A 21,874-nucleotide genomic window follows, 5' to 3' on the forward strand; every position below is an offset into this window, starting at 1 on the left:
ATCAGTTCTTTAAATGCATTAGCTTATTCAATCTTTACGAGAACTCTATGAAGCAGATTCTTTCACTGTTTTATTTTGCAGATAAGGAAACTGAGGAATATAAAGATGTATCAGTTACCCAAGGTCCCACAGCTGTTAGGGTTTTATGCTCAGAGGCCCATCCTTCCTCTGCTTAGCATGTGGATAGATTGCTTATTTTATTGCTAAAGGGCAGGCATGTGTAGGGATCCTTTAAATGGTAGCTAATGGTAGAAACAGTTGATCTAAAGTTTAATTCTGGCAAAACACTACATGGCTGAGTGTTCTTGGCCAAATTAGTTAACCGCTCCCTAATTTATTTTTAAGATCTGTGAAATGTTTCTCTCCTCACTGTGACACTGGAAGGGTAAAATTAGCTCACAGAGCTATAAGGGGGGACCAGAAAAATATAAAACAATCATATTGGTACTATGCCCAACATATTTAACAACATTTCAGATGTATTCAAGTCATTCTTTTTATTCAACAAAGGAAAACCATGTTTAAATCCTACTTTCCACTGAGAAATGGAATATTCAGCACATTTTAAGTATACTGCAAATGTTTTTACAACTACACTCAAGTTTCTTCAAAGCGAATACCTTGAAATTTGTCAATCTGTGATGGAGGCATTATATGAAAATGAATACAGAGCAAAGTTCCTACTTAACTTCTGAGCCAGAACGTTTGAAGAGGTAAAGCTTCTTAAGGCAAGCCAGAAAAAGCATTAAAAATCAGTATCCAGCCAAAGAGAACTTGGGGAGAAAAACATCAAGTTAAAAGAAAAACATCAACAGCAAGTCAATAGGAAGGAATGATAGTAAAACCTCACTAAGCTTTGTTTAGAAGATAAAGTGAGATGAGGCCCTTTGGAACTCCGGGAAAAGCATTATCTTCCTTGCTACATAAAAAAGAGTCTGTGTAAACCAGGGAATGCTTAGCGGATTGCTGATGGTAGAAGACTGTCAACAGATCTCTGAGGCAGCAAGAATGCTTTCCAGTTCTCCAAAAGTGCTGTTTGAAGAAACTTTTCTTTTTTTTTAAATGTTACTGAAAAGCACAGACTGTAAGACTGGGTAACTAAATATTAGCTGGGAAGTCTTTAACATGTTGTGGGTGCATGTGGCATGGGTCGATCTCGTTTCTCCCAAGCTGAAATAACTCAGCACCTCTCCATGGATATGCGGTCACTGATATCTTCTCTACCTCCCTGATGATGTATGATGTGTGAAAAGAAACGTACAATGCAATTTGGAATCGGCTTATGACAAAGGAAGCTTCAAGATGTGACCTCTCTTTATGAAGCTCAATACCAAAGTATAAGTTTTAAAAATGTATAACATAGTTACTTGGCTATTAAAAAAAAGAGATATCTTAGCTCTATGGTTTTCCCTTAGAGGTCATTTGGAGATGAACTTTTCTTGCTTAAAATAAAATGATTTATTCAGATTTGCTATTCATTTATTACTTTAATGCTCTCAACATTAGGATTTGTTGCTGCATTAGTTTCTGTTAACAGTGAAATCTACAGTCTATCCATTTCATCTATATGTTGAATTATGTCCTTTGGCAATAAAATAGGTACAGACAGTGCTACCAAAGGGCAGAGTTGTGCCAAGGGACAACTATAAAAAAATCAATATAAAGCCTGATTTCAAATCTCACGATATGAAATATTTAAGATTTAAGTAATAGTGGATTGGATATACACTTTTCATCTAAAAAATATGTACAGTTTGGGGGAGGAGTGAGAGAGAAAATTGATCAGTCTTTTAGTGTCTTTTATATTGACCTCTAAAAGTGTCCAATCTATTGTTGACTTTTCTTAATCTGTTTTACTTTTATTCTCAACCATATCTTCACATATTTTAAAATTTATCTTAGCCTGAAGTCCTATCTGGGCTTTGCTGCTGACATTTTGTCTGTTTATTCTGTTCCACAAAATTGCCAAGTTCTTTTTCCTTTTCTCTCCTTTTTCTCTCCCTCCCTCCTTTCCTTCCTTCCTTCCTTTTAACATTCTGCGTATATAGACGGATAGTTTCTAAAAGAAAGACAATGGAAATGTGTGCACATCACATATTTGTTTTCACCATCCATGTTAAGTTAAATGCTAAGTTAACTGTTAAGTTATAAGTAAAGTAGAAAATTTAAAAAGTAAGAGCCAGTGATTTGAGATGGACAAATAAAGGAAAGAAAGTGGTAGTCTCTCCATGGCCACAAAGTACACTTGGGATGATGGAAGGTATGCCATGCTTCCAGGAAATAGAGCAGAAAAATCTTTGGTTTTTTATATCTGACTTATAGCACTGTTTGTCTTTCATATTAATGATTAATGAAACTTATCAGATGAAGGTTGGTTGTTCTTTATTCTTCTCATTCCCCCACCCCACCCCGTTTCTAGCACTGTAGTTATTTCTGTCTTCTCTTCCTTTTTAATACACACACACTGATAATAAGAATTGGCCCAAACAGGGAATCCCCTGGTGGTCCAGTGGTTAAGATTCTGTGATTCCACTGCCGGGGGCTGGGTTTGATCCCTGGTCGGGGAACTAAGATCCTGCAAGCTGCATGGCGTGGCAAAAAAAAAAAAGAAAAAGAATTGGTCCAAATATCCTTGGCCTAGGAAAAATCAATTAATATTCCTAATGAAACTCATTCAAAGAAGGCTCACAACACTGCAAAGTTTCTTCTTTTATCATCATCTCCCTGATCTTGCAGCTCTTCTTTGAGGTCTTTATTTGCATGTTTAAGAGAGTCACTGATGCATTATGGGTTCAGTGACGAATAAACTAACTTGGACAATGACAAAGGCACAGACAGTGGTTGCTGACCAAAGTAATTCAAGGGATCTGTTTGTGGTACACTGTTTAGCAGATGTCATGCCAAGGAAATTTGATTAAAAATTCTCTGTGTTAAAGGATGAAGCATAGCTTTTTAAACATATGGGTCACTGTGGACTGAAAGTACATGTTTTACTTGCAGACCATGTTAAAGAACATATTTATTGTGAAAATAAACAGACTACCATCATGGGCTTTGAATTTTATGAGTAGGGCCTTAAAAACTGAATGTTAAGATCTTATTACTAGCTTCACTGTATACACTTAACAAAGGATTCAGAGAACTGGTTTTCTAATACCATTTTCTCTCCCAAGTTCTGTGTTCAGTAAGTGGCTGTAAACTTAGCTCTTTAAATATGAATTTTTCAAAGCTGTCTATAGATTTTCCTTAGCAGCCTGTGTCTTCTTGAGCTGTGTCTGCTTAGGCAGTGGTCCTACTTATCACCTGGCACTGTGAACTGAGGGATCCAGCAAACAGGGCTATTGTTTTTGGCTTCATGGTTATTAAGCATTTGAGAAAAGAAATTTAATAACCTGCTTTTGCTGAACAGTTTCTCTGCCACTGCTTACCTTTATTTTTGAGGATCATACTCCTAGCCAGCTTGCCTAGAGCTAACTTGTATAAACACTGCAGGAAGTCTACAAGTATCTTGGCCAGGCTGGGTTGGAGGAGGTGGTCTCCATAAGATATGGCTTCTTCCTTTCTGAATCACAAATCTGCAGGCCCAGTTATTTTAGAGTGTGCACACTGACTTTTCAACCATAACCTAATTGCTGCATATTTCTTGTTGGAACTAAATCGGGAAACACTCAATATTAGGAAATTTAAATTTGGCAGTGGTAGAGTGCTACACATGTCTGGCTACTTATGGCTAATAATTTTAAAAACAAATGAAATGATTCAAATTTAATTGCACTCTAAGACATCATTTCTCCAGCATTGCTGGAGGTGGGAACAAGACAGATAAGCTATTACATAAATGGATTCTCTAGGTAATGTAGTCTTCAGACACCACCTAAAAATTGTATCAATTTTGTGAGACTATCTACCTAAAAACATCAATAGCTTTGCTGCCTTTTATATGAGTGTCCTAATTTAACCTTCCTAAGTAACAGAAAATCACTTCTTTTCTGAGTATCGATTACTGTATCCTGCTGAAATCTTGAGGGATTTCAGCAGGATACAATAATGGGGTAAGAGGGTTTCTGACCTTCTGGAGCATGGTGCCAGACCACTGTGCTTTTACTGTTTCAGGGCTACATTTTACAGCTCTTCTGGTTTCTCTTTTATTGTCAAATGATTTTACTTCTTTCTCTCAGCTTACCTGTCTGGCATGCCCTATGCACCCAAATGACTATTTTTTTTTTTTTCTCTAAATAGTTAGTGGCCTAGAAAATTAGAACAGAAAAATAGTAGAACTATTTCTACTACATATGAATGAATGGGCTCTGCTTGCAAATGTGAGTAGCTCCCTACCAGTAAATTGAAAAGGTTTGATGATATGATATCAGCTTAGTCTTCTAACAAAGATGTATGTTTGTTTGCTTTTTTGTTTGTTTTTCCATCGTCTTGGGCTTTGACTGTCCCCTTGGTTCTCTCCTAAGCTCTGGAGTTGAAATGTCAGAACTGCCACCATCTGAAAATCCTGTTGATTAGTTCCTATTGTCATACTTTGGCTTTAACTGACTTAAGTCAGTTTCTGGTTGCAATCTAAATGTCATTAAATTATTTAAATTCAAGTGTAAATGACAGTGCTACAGAGAGTATTGTAGCTTCAGTTCTGTATCTGTTTTGAAATGAATATAATTGAACTTTGCCACTGTGTCACAGCTACAGTGCCTTTCTTAGATTCTCATCATTCTGAAATTACTTTACTCACTATAGGCTACTGATAAAATTGAAGTTTTTGGTGGGATGGGGCAGTTAAAACACAAGACTGCCTAACCAACACATTCAAAAGTGAGAGAGCCTAGGCGTGATGAAATGAATGAATGAATGAATATATTATGAGAATTTCCTGTCCAACGAATGCTGGTAACTGAATTTATTTATTTATTTAACATATAAATGGGGAATTCAAATGTGATTTCCTCAGTGCAAATGAATAAGATCTATTTCTAGCAAAATTATGGTTTTGGTTGTTATCTACCATGAGATCCTTTGGAGTAGACACAGAAAGATGTAAAAAATTTGTTGTAAAATTTTAAAAAATCTGAGTGTAGATTCTTTTAAATACAGAAATAATGTTTAAAAAATGAAAACAATACTGGGAGCATCTTTACTGCATGGAAAGTAAAATCGTGAATTCCACAAACATGAAATAAATGAATCATTCCAGAAATATGGCAATAGGAACAAAATTCTGCACAGCATTGTAATTAGCTGACCTAATACTTACACAGGGAAAAAAAAGTTGGTCCCATTTTAGCCATAAGTATTTGCTGCCTTAGCAACTAAATCTGTTCATTTAGTGATTCAAAGTTTAGCTCATCCTTTTGGAATGAGTAATGTGTGATTTTGAAATGAAATATTAATGTTATTCCATTTTTAGGAAACTTGAAAAAAAACAGTAAAAGTAATATTAAGAGTGGAAACTAAGATTCCACCCAAGAGGAACGTTATTAGATATGGACTTGATCAATGTAGGTAGGCAGATAATTAGGTAAGCATTCACTCCAGGACTATATCAGCATTTAATCAGCATTTTAAACTGGGCTAACTAAACAGAAAATTACCACTTTATTATTAGTCTAGGAAAAACCTAATACATCGATTCTTGATATTGTTTCTGAATCGTGAAGATATTAGGCCAGCCTTTCAACTAACAAAGAACATTTATTTGGTATTAAGGGAAATTTTAAAGCAAGATGGGTGTGGACTGTTTTCAGGAATAGGAAATGTAAGTAGTTGAGAGTAGCTAAAGCATTACCAGTTCACCATTAACATAGCAAAAATGAGTTTATGAACATTTTGGCTACAAGATAGCAAAGAACTGTGTAGTGGAATTTCTTTTTGTCTGAAAAGAACTGAATTTATTAATTGTTGTGTAATTATGTAGCCAAAGCTCAAGATGGCCAACTCACTAAGAAATTACAAAAATTTCAAGCCATAAACTTTGTGGAACAAGGAACAACAGTTATTACAGATTCTGTTTATCTAACTTTGAACCATACATCATGAGATAAAATTGTGAACAATTATCATGATCAAGAATTTCTGTCACATTCACTTCAACCACCAGTTTTAGAAAGAGACATGTTTTAAGAGAAAAAAAAAAAAAAGGAATGAGATGTCCATTTCTGTAATATGAGAAACTTGAACTCTGTGGTCTCTGAAGATCTCTTCCAACTCTACCTCATCTCTTCTCCTGTGTTTCTAATATTTTAAGGTAACGAGGAATGCTAGGAAATTAGCAACAGCTTGTTTCAAAGATTACTTAAGGGTCAGAATTTATTATTTCTAAAACTGTGACTTCCTTAGTATTTTTATATAATTTACAGCACTAATCCTAGATTTACAGAACTTAACAAAATGTGCTGTGCTCTTGAACTGTACTTAGGGGATAAAGCCAAGGATTTTCTTTTGAAGTTCTTAAACTGTTTTCTCAGCATTCAGAATGATTTTCTATTCCTGTTCTGCAGTTTTCACTCCGCTTTCAGGAAAACAGGCTGTCAGGATGAAACCAAACTTTTTAGTGAATGCAAATCTAAAGGGCTTCCATTCTTGGTTTTATGTCGCCATCAAGAGAATCTGACAGAACTGTCACCTACATTTTAACCACACCCCTATAATAAGAATGTAGCAAATAATGCTGTGAGTCATATTAATAGCAGGGAAACAAGATTATCTGCCAATGTTCTCACAGTAAGCTAGTGGTGAAAGAGGGAATAAAAGCCAGGCTTTCAGGGCACTGGCGAGGCATTCTGTGTGGTCTCCCACATCGCTTCTCTTTGAACTTTGCAATTCAAAAGCAAAAATACCATAGCTATAATGCCACCGAGGACGTTGGCATTACACACCAACGCACAGTCCCCTCGTTCCTTTTTCTGACACCGTCTAAGCAACCATTGTCTTAGAGGGTAAGGTGAACATCACAAGGATATAATGAAGTACAGCTTGCAATAATTCCAAGTTTTGTTTCTGAGCCTATGGAACTATACGTACCATGGCCATCATCCAGGAATTCTGTGATGGTGGTTGAGGTGCATTTGGACCAGGGCTTGGATGCATCGATGCTGGTTAGGATGGAAGACATTAAGCGCTTATCTTCTGTGGAACCGAAATTTTCTTCACAGAATTTGGAATCGTCATGGGAGAGGCCAAGTAGATGTCCTAAAGGACAGAACAAATGAAGTGCAAATAATGAGTGATTTTTGCATTTCTACTTTTCCGTGGCAATTATACTAGCACTTGACTTTTTTCCTCCCAGTTGTATATGAGTTTATTTTAACTGCCTTTTCACACAGAGACTGGGCCCCCAGGTAAATTAAAGCTGCATGTAGTTAAGAGTGGTCACTTCTGATGAATATTTAGAGGAAAACTGAAAAATTACACTAGAGTAGATGTTCCTATAATCCACCTGGATCACACATGCTCAAGGATATGTAGAAACAGGCCTTATTTAGAATCTAGAATTTGCAAGGCAACTGTGGGATTATGTCATAGCCGTCACTACATATTATTTTGAATGCTTGTCTAATTTTCCATCTTCTCTGATCAACGATAAGCCGCAGGAGATCAGAGAGAATCTCCCTGCCTCCCCCCGCCATCCACTGTTGAAAAAAATCTGTATTTAACTCAATGTTCTGCAAGTTACAAACACTTAATAGATGGTATTTGAATGTCAGTGACTTCTATTTTCTTGGCCAAGTAAATAGGTAGCCATAAAAGAGATGACTAGAGGAGAAAAAAAAAAAGAAGATTTCAAGTAAATTTCTGTTTCCATGCATATGTAAGCTTGCTTCACTCCCATTTCTTTTAGTTATTTAGTGAGTTGTGAATGTATACTAGTCCCACAAGTAAATGGTATATTTTGAAGATATACCCACTTACACTTAAGAAACGTCTAAAGCACCAAGATGCCCATTACAGAGTGTTAGCGCTTAGAGAGAAAACAAATACTGAGAAGGTAAGTGATTGTCCAAAACTACTCAGGTGGTGTTTGTGCTTAAGTCTACGAAACACGCTCTCTGCGCTCCCACGCTGCCGTTCCCATTCTATCAAGCTAGGTATTATTTCACAGAGTACATACCTCACTCTGACTAAATTTTTTTGGTTACATAAGATTAATTTTCACATAGTCTAAAGGTATAATGCATTCTCCAATCAATTTAAAATATTGTTGAAAAAAATCCAGGACAACAGTTTGGAGAGACTCTAAAAGGTAGACAAGTCATCCTAGTAGTGTTTTTTGCAAAGCTTTATAGAATCATACACAAACCACCAAAAAAAAAAAAAATGTGGAAAATACCACAGAAATGTGATTACTGCATTCCCCTTGGGTTCCGGAATGCCAACGGCAGGAACTTTGTCCACTCTGCCAAGAAAAAGTCCAGTGAGCGACAGTAAAACCCAACAGAGATGAAATTTTTTATGCCAAATTCCAACTACTTTTGGCCAACTTGTTAAATCACTAACACCTCATAACAGAATTGTCCACAAGCAGCTGGTTGATGTTGTGGTTGAAATTAAGTGGCCAGGGCTCAGTGACCTTCTAAGGCTACACATTTTGATGCTATTTATGCAGTTATTTACTTCAGTAGCATTTACTAGGCTAGTCAGTTTTCTGTGGGAAACCCTCTCACCACCACTCACTTTCTATTTGGTCAGCAGCATAAACGCGCATCATAATCTGTAAAGTATCTTCCAAATAACGTGCAAAAGAAGACTGGAAAGAACTCGTCCAATTTTTGGGTGGTATGTTGAGTTTTTCACTGCACTCACAGAAAAATAGAACCTTTCATTCATGTCCTATTCAAAACTGCTAGAAGTTACTTAGTATATCAAACACTGTTGAGAATGTAGAATGTTTATCAGCTAACACTGTGGGATTAGTGTGGAAGTTTCATACTTGAGTTTTTTCCCCCCTGGCATAGAAGAGAAAGGGAAAGTGGCCTAAGGGGACCTCTATAATATGAATCCAGGTTTTCTACTTTAAAAAACGTGATCTTTGCACTCTATTTCATAAGATATTTATATTTATTTAATGGAGTAATAGTCTTTTCCTCCAAATGTATCTAAATAAATAGCACTTTTTATATGCCTTTGTGTTACTGCATCAAGAGATATTCCCTTCATTTGGAGGCTAAATTTTAGATTTCTGATTTAAATACCAGCCAGGTGGTAAACACCACATTCGCTTTGAGGGACCTGGGACCTCCATTTTTTTCTTTTATACAGAATGGTGAAGCCTATAATGTTAAATATCAATTATCTAAGCAAAGCAATTTATTTTAAGATATTTTGGTCTCTTTTAATGAATCTTTTGGCATGCTCTCTGGCCCCTAAATTGCTAATTTATCAATGTAATTTACTTGTTGCTGAAGATACATATAAGAAATGCTTAGACGGCCATCAGAAAAGATTGCCATTCTGGGCATGAACACATCTCAGTTCCACTTTAGCAAGAGCTGAAACGAGATGTGAATTTTGTAAGATCTCCAAGAGTCAGTCAGAAAGGGACTGCTTGAGGGTCAGCTGAGAGAGACAGACTCCTTGGAGGGAGGATGAATGTTCTGTTCTCCATGAAGAAAGCTTGTCAGCTGGCTGGGAGAGGTATGCTCTCCCAAGGACAATGAGAGTCATGGGCAATGTGAAGAACGTTTAGGCACCCAAAGAAACAGGCAGCCAGTGCCACAGGAGCTGGAACCAGGGCACAGCAAGAGAGACCCATGTGATTTCCCTTCAGGAGCCGAAGAGGAATTGAAATGGAAGAACAATGTGAGGGATGTCTGGAAGCTCTTCTGGAGAGACGTGACAGGCATACTAAAGGCTGTGAGCAGCCAAAGAAATGGCATTTTCAAATGTGATTCCCCCAATCATTAAGCTAGGACACCTAACGTCAGTCTGAAATCTGCCAATATCTTTGAACCCTGAAATGACAAGATACATGTAAAAGCATACGTTATTTTCAAGGCACACTTACATTAGAGATCACACACTATGATATTCAAAGCTTATTAACAGAGAAAAATCTGGAATCTAGGAAATTTCAAATGTAATGTCACAGCTGACAACAACACATTTTAAGGAAATGTTGTGAAGAGCTTAATCAGAATTTATCACGATGTCACTGATCGCCTAGGAGTGACTTTTCCAGTGAGAGACTGTTCCTAAATCATCCACAGAAATGTTTAAAGATTAGAGATTAAGCATTTCTCCCACAAGCAGCCTTGGGCAGGATTAGTGCAGCTGAGATTTAAACACGTGTGCCCCAGAGAATAAAACAATGTTGGAGAAAATATTGACAACTCCTAAAATAACGTATGGTTTTTTAATCAAAATGTATTTTATGATGAGTTTTTAGAGCAATGCAGACCAGAGTTAGTTGAGGGGTGAGGTCTTGGAGGAGTCAGGGCGATGGGCTCCAGAAAGCCACAGAGAAAGGCGATTCTTCCCCTTGAAAGACAGAGGAGATACTTCTTTCTGTACTCCAGGTATAGGAAAAGAGTGAGGAGGGTTCAAGGCAATTTGGAAGGGTAAAGGAAGAGATCTGAGGAAGTTCAACCAAGCTACCTTAGTAAAATAGGATGTGAAAAATCCTAGTGAGAGGACAGGGCTGATATGCATTAAGGACCACAGTCCAAGGTCTGGGTTTAAAGCAGGGGTCCCAAAGACTCGCTGCAAGGAAGCATGAGCATTTGTATTTGGAACCATTTGTAATCAGTAGACGTGCAAAAGATTGAAGAGCGGTTTGTTGGCCTTAATGAAGTTAGGCAATCTTATTTACAGTACTATCTTTCTTAGTGAATCTTTAATTCTTGACTCCTGTTATTGGAAGCCACTTCTCACCTAAAATCCCGACAGAGTTAAGGACCAAACACAGTTATGTAGTGGGTGAGTTTGTTAATGGCATTTATATTCACACACTAAATTTTTTAAAAAAGTATTACAGAAGTCAGAGTAAAATTTACAGAGTAATGCAGGGGTCCAATTCAGTATTTTCCCAAGTGATGCAGCCTCCAGAACTGTGTCTTGCTGTTTGAAATCATTAGTAAAACTCAAGGTGTAAATTAAACGGGCTTCTGTATAAAATACTGACCTATTCTTTTTTTTTTTTTTTTAATTTTTTTTAACATCTTTATTGGAGTATAATTGCTTTACAACAGTGTGTTAGCTTCTGCTTTATAACAAAGTGAATCAGCTATACATATACACATATATTAATAGATATTAAATCATGTCATAAATACAACAGTCCTGCTGAGTGCCCATCACACAAAATAACCTCAGGAAGGAGTTTATTTGAATTATGCTAAGGAAATGAGTTTCATGGTAAATTACATTAAAGCAAAGTCTGTAGGGTAAGAGTCTGAGTTATAGTGTTAGTTCAGAAATAGCAATTAGTCACCTGATAATTTTTCTAGGACAGTAATCGTCTTTTAAAATTGGTAAATGGGTGACATTTCATTAAATAAATTTCATCTTGGACATTCACAATGTAGATTTAAAAAGCATCTTGTCTCCTTAAATTCACAAGTGAATCTGGTGTTCTAAAATCTGAGATAATGGACACCCGGGTAAAGACACATTACTTTAAAGGAAAATGTTGGTTCAGCTTCTTATTCAACTCAGTTATTACCGTACAACTAGGGATGACTTATAACATTAACCTCAGGAGGGAAACTGGGTTGTTTTTCTAAACTTTGGTCTGTAAATTAAACAGAATTTCAAGCTCTTGTCTCCTGACCCCAAACTGACCAATAGACAAGGGGACACAGCACCACATCTTTAAAAAATGTCACAAGAAGCTCTGTCATGTGTTTACTTAAGAAAGCACTGCTCGGATGAAGCATCTGTTTCTTAATGACGTGATGTTTTTATTTTTACCTAATTTTCCAGCTAAGATTATTGAGGTGCAGGAAGGTCTTGCCAGGGGTTGAAAAGAGAGTCAAAAGCTCACATGGGATCAGAATCTAGACTCCCTGGTGAAGGAAACCAGGAGCTCCAATAATTGGATCCTACGTGTCTATTCAAACGCAAATCCTTATGTAGCAGTGATAAAACTCTTAAACTTCCATTTCAAAACATTAAACATAAACGCTAAACGTTATATCAATGATGTAATTTAGAAGGAAGAAAACAAATTTTTTTCACCTTATAAATAGCTGTGTCAATAACTTTTTGAATCAAATTCAGGATTATCTCCTTCAAAAGGAACACTAGCAAACCATTACAGGATAGTGTCCAAATCTTGGGCTCTAGAGCCACATGAACCGGGTTCAAATTTTCCCCAAGCAGTATACTAGTTGTTGACCTTAGACCGGTTTAGAAACTTCTCTGTATCAGCGTCCCCTCTTGAGTGACTCATTAATAGTACGTACCTCATGGGATTTTGTGAGGCTTAAAGGATATAAAAGATGCAAAGTGCTTAGAATACGTGCTTGACAAATATAAATACCCAGTGATTGTTAGTTAACTTCATTGTTCTCACTAATATCTTGGTTTTGTTATAATTTTACTTATGGGTATTCTAGTCTTTGGTAGTTTTTGATAAATTTTGATATTACTAGACACTTGATTTGTGAGAGAAGGTGAAATTTTCTATTCATAAGAGGAAAAATCACTCATTAAGTGTGTGATATATTTATTTTATGCCACCTTCAACTTGTTGGCTTTCCACATACGTGACAGACAATCTACAGGCCTCCCCTAGAGAAATACGAATTGGGATTTGATTTAAAAACAAACCGACTGATACTAAACGCTAAATCTTTCAATGCTGCCTCCGGACATGGAGCAAAGACCTATTCCCACCTTTCATCTGGAGGCCAAGAAAGACACAGTGTGGCATTGCTCCAAACTGGACAGAAAAAAACGCTCAGTTCTTGCTGATTAAAGCTATGGGTTTGAGGGTAAATACCAAGTTTAAACCTAGCTTCCTTTTACCTCACATCTCACAGCCAGTCCTGACATCTGATTCTGTGCACTTGGCTTTGGTGTATGGTGTTTCCAGGGCCTCTGCAGCTTTTCAAAACATGGCCTCATTTAATCTAATCATCGGTGGGAGCAGAGTCACATGCAGATCAACATAACCAGAGAACCGCAGAGAATCACTCCAACTGCAGCAAAACATATGCAGCCATACTGTTGTGTCTCGACCACTTCCTAAGCCTCCAGCTGAATACTTGGCCCTGACACTTTGCCTGATTTTAGCTTAAGAAGCATTTTGGAGACTTTCATGGTGGAGAGATCCACTTAGCACATTTTATAATTAACTACTCTAAGGTTAAGCTTCGGCCTATTTGCAAATTATGGATTTCATTAGTCTAAATAAAATCAGATTGCTCCCCCTAGCACATTAGAAGCTGGCCTAACATCAGTAAAATTATTATGTTGGAGAACCATGTGTGCAGCAGGTGAAATCTTTATTATTGAAAGCTGATAATAAAAGTTTGACAAGTTAAAAATATAAACTCCAAATGTAAACTTACATTCACTTGAAACTTGCTACAGTTCACATTTGGATTGTAAAACGGCTATAACCACATTCTTACCTCCACCCAAGGTCCAGGGATGGGGACTGAGTTCTTGATAGTTTAAAACAACTTTCTTAAACGTCCTAACAATTTACTCAGTGTTGACATGCCCCTAACATAGCAAGATGGCAGGCAATTTGTTACTGTCTAGGCAGAGTCTAGACGCATCAAACTCTATTTTCCAGAAACCTGTATTGGCATCAGTTGACAACGCATCTCCAGAATCTAGCTCTTTTTTTGGAAAGAACTAGCAGGAAAAGAGAAGTGTTCCCATTTACACGTGGCACATGAAGAGTCACTTTTCAGAACTGTTCATTTAAGTCACTTCATCATGACTTTAACATCATGGATAGAAAAGTTACAAGATAAGGACTTCAGGCTTGCCTCTGTTTATTGACATTTTACATAATTCTCAATGTAGGGGCATTTTTTGATGAAGGGAGTAAAAGAACAAAAAGCTTTTTATTCAACTGTAATGACTTTGTATTTTAAACCGCTATGTACAGAAAGAGGAAGCAGTGAGTGGGACATTCCATGTGAAATGGAATTTAAATCGGTTAATAGAAGTATTAATCAAATATATCATTTCACTTCTTATAGAAGAAATAAAGTAGAAAGATCATGGGAACAGCCTGGAAATTTTCTCCACAGCTTATGTTTTGAGCACAGGAACGTATTTACACCATATTCATGAAGCAAATTGCTCATTTTGGAATGGACTGAAGCGAATTCAAAACACTCTGGCAAAACTGAGGTTTCACAACGTCATTTTATCACCATATGTAGCCTGGATATATAACCTCCAAATTTGGAAAGTAGTAAATGTCTAATAAAAGGGAAGGGAGGAAATTACATACGAAGAACAGAGTAGAATTAGAATCCAGAGCACAGTTAATTCAAGCTGATGGCTTCAAGCGACCATCTAAAAATAAAGCGCTGGGAACAGAATAGCGAGCTGCACTACCCAAAATCACACTGGCTGCAGAGGCAAAGCTCTGTAATTGTATACAGATGATTAGGAAATATTTTGTAAGGTTATCTTCTCTACAATTTTTAAGGCTTATACTTTATAACACATGTTCGCAATATTTAGGTGAAAAGTGAAATTAAAGAAAAATAGAGCAATTAGAAAACAAAGTGAATGAAAGCCAGATCCCTTTATGAAAGGGAAATTAAATCCATATCCCCCTATTCCCAGACCTTAAATTTCTCAGGATAGGGCACATGTAATGCAAAAAGGGAAATTAAGTAGGCACTGTTTGATTAGAGAATGAATTACAGAGAATTCTAAAGAAGTAAATAGAAATGATCCAAATGAGAAATTAAAGGGAACACAGAGCATAGTCAGACATCAAAGATTTAGGTATGATTTTTTTGCATAGAAACCCACATTTCTCCCACGTTGTTCTCTTATAAAACTATGTCCACTATTCTTGTATTATTAAGAAAAGTTCTTATTGTACATATACAGTTTTAATAAAATGTTCTCATTAGCAACTGGCTTCCTACCTCTCTGACTGCTGCCTGCCTGCATAACCTCTTGGTTTAGGAACTCAGGAGGGCTGGGAGAGATGATGCTGGAAGGTTCTTCATTCCAGTCCAGTTGCCTTGGGGATCAATGCAGCCTCAAAGAAGCTGCATTTACTGCCACAGTGGTTCCTTTACAAAGAAACCAGAGGCTGTCAACGTGTAAAAATGGATCAGTAGAGGATTGAAGGAAGAAACAGCCCTTCCTTCATGGAATCTGTAATCTCTATTTCACAAGGTCAGGATTTAGGGCTCATGATCTTATGGGCGGTTGATGCCACAATTCCACTCTGTTGCTTCTTTCTTTCTTCTTTTTTTTTTTTTATTGGAGTAAAATTGCTTTACAATGTTGTGTTAGTTTCTGCCATACAATGAAGTGAATCAGCTCTATGTATACCTATATCCCCTCCCTCTTGGACCTCCCTCTTCCCAAATTCCCTGCCCCCCCCCCACATCTAGGTCATCACAGAGCACCGAGCTGAGCTCCTTGTGCCATACAGCAGGTTCCCACGAGCTAGCTATTTCACACGTGGTAGTGTATTTATGTCAAACCTAATCTCCTAATTCATACAACCCTCCCCTTCCCCACCTGTGTCCACATGTCTGTTCTCTACATCTATGTCTCTATTCCTGCCCTGCAAATAGGTTCATCTGTACCATTTTTCTAGATTCCACACATACGCATTAATATACGATATTTGTTTTTCTCTTTCTGGCTTACTTCACTCTATATGACAGACTCTAGGTCCATCCACATCTCTACAAATGACCCAATTTTGTTCCTTTTCATGGCTGAGTAATATTCCATTGTATATATGTACCACGTCTTCTTTATGCATTCATATATTGTTGGACACTTAGGTTGTTTCCATGTCCTGGCTATCATAAATAATGCTGCAATGAACATTGGGGTACATGTGTCCTTTTTGACCCACCTCCTAGAGTAATGAAAATAAAAACAAAAATAAACAAATGGGACTTAATTAAACTTAAAAGCTTTTGCACAGCAAAGGAAACCATAAACAAGACGAAAAGACAACCCTCAGAATGGGAGAAAATATTTGCAAATGAATCAACGGACAAAGGATTAATCTCCAAAATATACAAACCGCTCATGGAGCTCAATATCAAAAAAACAAACAACCCAATTAAAAAATGAGCAGAAGACCTAGTAAACATTTCCCCAAAGAAGACATACAGATGGCCAAGAGGCACATGAGAAGATGCTCAACATCCCTAATCATTAGAGAAATGCAAATCAAAACTACAATGAGGTATCACCTCACACCAGTCAGAATGGCCATTACAAACAGCAAATGCTGGAGAGGGTGTGGAGAAAAGGAAACCCTTTTGTACCGTTGGTGGGAATGCAAATTGATACAGCCACTATGGAGAACAGTATGGAGGTTCCTTAAAAAACTAAAAATAGAACTACCATACGACCCAGCAACCCCACTACTGGGCATATACCCTGAGAAAACCATAATTCAAAAAGAGTCATCAGTATGCTAACACATATATATGGAATCTAAGGAAAAAAAAAAAAAAAAAAAGGCCATGAAGAACCTAGTGGCAAGATGGGAATAAAGACACAGACCTACTAGAGAATGGACTTGAGGATATGGGGAGGGGGAGGGGTGAGATATGACAGGGTGAGAGAGTGTCATGGACATATATACACTACCAAATGTAAAATAGATAGCTAGTGGGAAGCAGCCGCATAGCACAGGGAGATGAGCTCGGTGCTTTGTGACCACCTAGAGGGGTGGGATAGGGAGGGTGGGAGGGAGGGAGATGCAAAAGGGAAGAGATGTGGGAACATATGTATATGTATAACTGATTCACTTTGTTTTAAAGCAGAAACTAACACACCATTGTAAAGCAATTATACTTCAATAAAGATGTTAAAAAAAAAAAAAAAAAGAGTCATGTACCCCAATGTTCACTGCAGCACTGTTGCTTATTTCTCATCATTCCTCTACTCAGTGTGAGACGAACCAGCCTCTACCTACCCAGGGCTTAGAACTTTTCTTACGGAACTTCTCTCGCTCTGAATAATGGTGATTAATTACTGGTGTACTTTTTAAATCATCTCTGCGTCACTACAATGCTCTTGAGTATTTGAACTAATTCTTCTTAGCTTTGCTGCAAAATCAGAATATTGCCTTGGGTGGCTCTTGTGTTTCTCCCACTTACTCGTGCACATACAGAGATATGTAATAAATATCAATGAAGGATCAATGTTAGGCTGTATTTTTTATCAGTGAGTTTAATAGGCATGAATGAGACATAGGTGAAGACATAATCCCAGCCCCAAAGCTCAAATGGCATTTGTGTTTTAAAAACACTTTCAGACATACCAGGTCTTCTAGTGCAGCCATGCCTCATTCATTATTATTAGTTCACTTACTAGGGAAGAAATGGAGACTCATTGTCTGCATCTCTTTCCTGAGATAAAAGAGAACATGGAGACAGAGCTGGGATTCCATCTTGAGGCTAAAGATGCTCAATTAATAATGTATTAAATTGAATTGTTATCAGTGATGCTACTGGACAGTTATTTACATTAAGATGTTATGTTTGTGTTTTTTTGCTTAGGTGGTAAGAAGAGTGTCAGTTAAGAGAATTAAGATCATGATTAATACATACGAACTGGAATTTAAGTACTGATTTCTATTTTACTGCTCCAATATACTGACTGATACAGTTACACTTTTGATGTGAAGTTATTTTAAGTCCCAAAAGAAAACATAGCAGCCAAAAATCAACACATTGTGAAATGTTCTTTGCCTACTAAAATTATGGGAAAAAAGTTTTAATTTCTATTTTAAAATTATGGTTTTAGCTTAAGAAAACAATCTGCTTAATAAAATACAGCAAAAATGTACAATAATTATCAAGCCATACTTTGCCTCCAAAAAGATAATGCTAAAAGGTGACACATTAAAAAGTAAATGAACTAGTTAATTAAAAAGAGAAACAGAAGTGTATATGGATATAAATAACAGCTGGTATCTGTAACTTACTCAACTTGGTCCCTGAAATAATTCAATGAAATAGGCATTATTATGCCTATATTTCAGATATGAAAACTGAAGCTTAGAGAGTTTAAATAATCAGACCAGCGTGACACAGGTAGAAAGTACTTTGGCAAGAACTGAGCCCAGATGCGTATAATTATAACATTTAATCCTAAGTACTAAATTAACTTCTTATGTACCTAGTAGCTAGGTCAATTATTAGGAAACACATATTCCTAATTGCTGGGATATTTTTCATATTTAACTCAGCCCTAAATTTCTAGTTCTAGGATTTAGATGAGTTTCTTAATGTCACCAGGTAAGTGACATTTTAAAACCAACCCTGGTAACAGGTTTTGTTTCATTTGCTTTGCTGTTAAAAACAAGACAGGAATGTTGTCCATAAGCTATTGATTACCTTTTCCAGGAGCTGTTATCCCTTACAGTGGAATAAAACCTGATGAATTTCTGTGTAAACTGATTAGCCCTGGATGAATCAATAGAGTAACTTCTAAGGCAAACATCTCTGCATTCCATTGTCAACTGTGACAAATTTTGTCTGAGTCCTTTATGGATGCTTCAAAAGACAGTAGCACTAGCGAATTTCTCTTAAACTTTTAAATGGCACTGACATAAAGGAAATATCTACTGTGTATGCCTGACTTTGTTTTCCTTCCATCTTACTAGTTAACCCTAAAAGTACAAATATAAACAAATGTAATCCCCAATGCTGCATCTGAACCAAGAGAAATCTGGAATTAATTGCCAAGTATTTTGGTTCCTGTTGCAGCTGTTACAAGTGTTTGATTTGGCCAGGGAAGAGAAAAGACACTGCATACCAATTTCGTGAGCCACGGTGAAGGCTGCATGAAGACCATCATCTTCAATCACAGCACAGCTGCGTTCGGGAGAACATATGGTCCCAACGTCTGCCATTCCCAGGGTGTCACATGAATGATGACCACATAAATCCTGCCCGGGAGAAAGAAAGAAATCATTAAAATCAATTTACATCCAGAAGGAGCCACCTTGTAGAGTCACTTGCTCGCTCCAAATGTCAACACTGGGATATGTTTATGGCATCACCTGCTCAGCTCTGGAAACCTTCCAAAGACAAACTAATAGCGTTGACTCTTCTAAGCTTCTCTGGGTCCCGGAAGCACAGAAGGGACTCAATTACGTTTTAAAAGATGTCATAAGATTGTGGCTTGTCCATTACAATAGCAGTCGCAGCCTTAACAAAGCTGTACTGTGTATGTGCAGGCACATATGCCATGGATCACTTTCACATATAGTCACGCTTAGGAAAGCCTTAATATTCTGACCTAAATTCCTGCTAAATTTATCAGAAGCCAAGCCTAATAATTTGTTTTCCACCACAGGGGCAAATTGCAATCACCTATTTATGGCAGAATATAAATTTCTCAGTAATTTGGGTAAGAAACTAAATTTTAATCTATAAGGGTAATTCCTCAAAAGATCACCTCTTAATTGCCAAATCGAGTTGTAATTTCATAGGTTGTGTCTTCAGAAATGTATACACTCTTTCCCACAGTGTTTAATGTAGTGTTTTTCAACCTGATCAATTCTCTGAAAATATATGTAATATACTGTATTTATATAAATGAGCATATGTGTTTTTCTGGAGAGAAATTGCATAGCTTTTAAGAGATTCTCAAAGGGGAACATGATCACACCTCGCTAATGGTTAATATGATCAAATTAGATGAAAGAGACATCAACAAGACAATTTTAAATTATGAAGCATAAAGAGAAGTTATAAGCCAAATTTTTTGACATCATAGATTTGTAATGATAAACTTTCCATTAAATGCTATTTGAGTATTAATGGACATTAGACTTTCTTGTATTTGACTCCTGTTTTCAATGAAAATTAATTGACAGTATATATATTTCTATCCAAAGCAAAAGCCGTAAGTGAATAACTGCAGAAGAATTTTTAAAAAATATTAATTACTGTGAAAGATGACTATTTACTAGTTGAAATAAGTGTTCTCTCTGTTGCAGTTATTATCTTTGTATCTACAACTACCACATTGCCTGACTTATAATAGGAACTCAACAAACATTTGCTTAATTGAGGTGAATTCTGACATATAGTCAGATGCAATGTAGACCTCACATAATTTTATTTTTTTATTTTTTACTTATTTTTTTTGATGACATGGAGCTAATATTTTTATTCTCCCAGGGCAAAGAGAAAAGATGATTATCCTATACAGATTTTTGCCTTACTGAACATTATCACATACCTTTAATATGCTGTATGCTAGCAAGACCTCAGCAGACTCCAGGAAGCCAGCATGAGATATTACTACTACATAACTAATGCCGCCTACTCAATGTCAACATACTCTTCTAACTTTTCTCTGCATAAAAAGCTGCATAAAAGTCCAGTTAAGGTGAATAATATTTAAAAGGTATACCCTACGATCTCCCTAGTACATTTTCAGGTCCTTATTGTGTTCCGTGTATTATGAGATCCCAGCTGGGATGAATTGCACTGTGGCCGCCATATTATTATAGCTGCAGACAGTAGAAATCTCAGCCAAGTAGCCTTGGTGAATCCAGTCACCAAACCAACAATAGCCTCCCAATGTCTCCTGGGTATCCTCATACGTCATCCCATGGGATCTCAAATTACAGCTGTTGAGAACAAATTAGTAGTTTTTAAAATTGAAATTGGAACACACTTTTGCATAACAATCAGTCTTTGAGATAATTATATAGTACAATACATGTTTTAATCCATTTTTCCCCCAGTCATTTTAGTAGCTTTAAGACCAAAGGCCCAGGTCATGGTGGAAGTGAACTGCTGGACACTGTGGGTTATTTCTGCACATGCATATTTTTTTTAAACCGAGTTTTATGTTTATCTTCACAATTTGGGGTTCAAATAACAAAACCGAAGAATTGTTTCCCCTTCTTACTCCTTACTTCATTAATAAGCTCGGATGAACAGCCACAGCTAATGGAAATGGCCCTCTTGTTCTGAATAGAGTTTAATGTGGATTCTTAATCTCTCTCTGTTTACTGCTAATCAATTGCTCATTAGAGCCCATCAAACCTCCTTGTCATCCTTGAATTGCATTAAATGCATTTGGTTCTTTGCCACGGAAATTTGTACATGTGACAAAATAATGAACAGAAGCAGTTATTTTTTTAATCACTGATTAAACCCTTGACTGCATAGCCACAGACTATATTTCTGTAACTGTAATTATGTAAACTGGCAACCTTTCCACTTCACTCATGCAATTTCAAACCGTGGCAGCTCAGTTATGGTTTCTTCCTCAAGATATACAACGAATGCCTGTATTTCTTTGGGATTCAATGTTCACTCCATTGCATTAAACTCAACTTGTGGATCAAATTATTAAGAATACAGCACATCACATCCATGTCTATTTTCTGATGGTGATTTATAACAACATTTACAGGTGCAAACCTTATTTGAAGTTTATAGAATTTTTTTTTTTTTAATTCAGAGAAAGAGGAAGGACACCATTGGGGCAATAGCATCTATCTATCTGTCTGTCTGTCTGTCTCTCTGTCTGTCCACCCATCCATCTATCTTCCAAATCTGGAAGCAGGGGATACCAAAGAAATGTAAATCACATACAGTAGCCACATAAGAGGCAAACAAAATAAAAGGGCTGTCAAGAATTTTTCTGCTTAGTCAGTGTAAATCTGAAGGGAAGTTATATCTCTGTTATGTTAAAGATGGTTCTTTTTATGCAGGACTGATAT

General features: G+C 36.8%; 1 protein-coding gene across 1 annotated transcript in view; it reads right to left on the reverse strand.

Moving 5' to 3' along the window:
* Positions 1 to 21,874, reverse strand: part of ADAMTS5 (ADAM metallopeptidase with thrombospondin type 1 motif 5) — a 44,832-nt gene that overhangs the window by 12,319 nt on the left and 10,639 nt on the right. Inside the window, exons 3-4 of the mRNA XM_059921411.1 lie at positions 18,943 to 19,075; positions 7,024 to 7,191 (exon numbers count right to left, since the gene is read on the reverse strand). Of these exons, the coding sequence (XP_059777394.1) occupies positions 7,024 to 7,191; positions 18,943 to 19,075 (301 nt within the window). The remainder of the gene's footprint in view (positions 1 to 7,023; positions 7,192 to 18,942; positions 19,076 to 21,874) is intronic.

The sequence above is a fragment of the Balaenoptera ricei genome, chromosome 4 (genome assembly GCF_028023285.1).
Source record: "Balaenoptera ricei isolate mBalRic1 chromosome 4, mBalRic1.hap2, whole genome shotgun sequence".
NCBI lineage: Eukaryota > Metazoa > Chordata > Mammalia > Artiodactyla > Balaenopteridae > Balaenoptera > Balaenoptera ricei.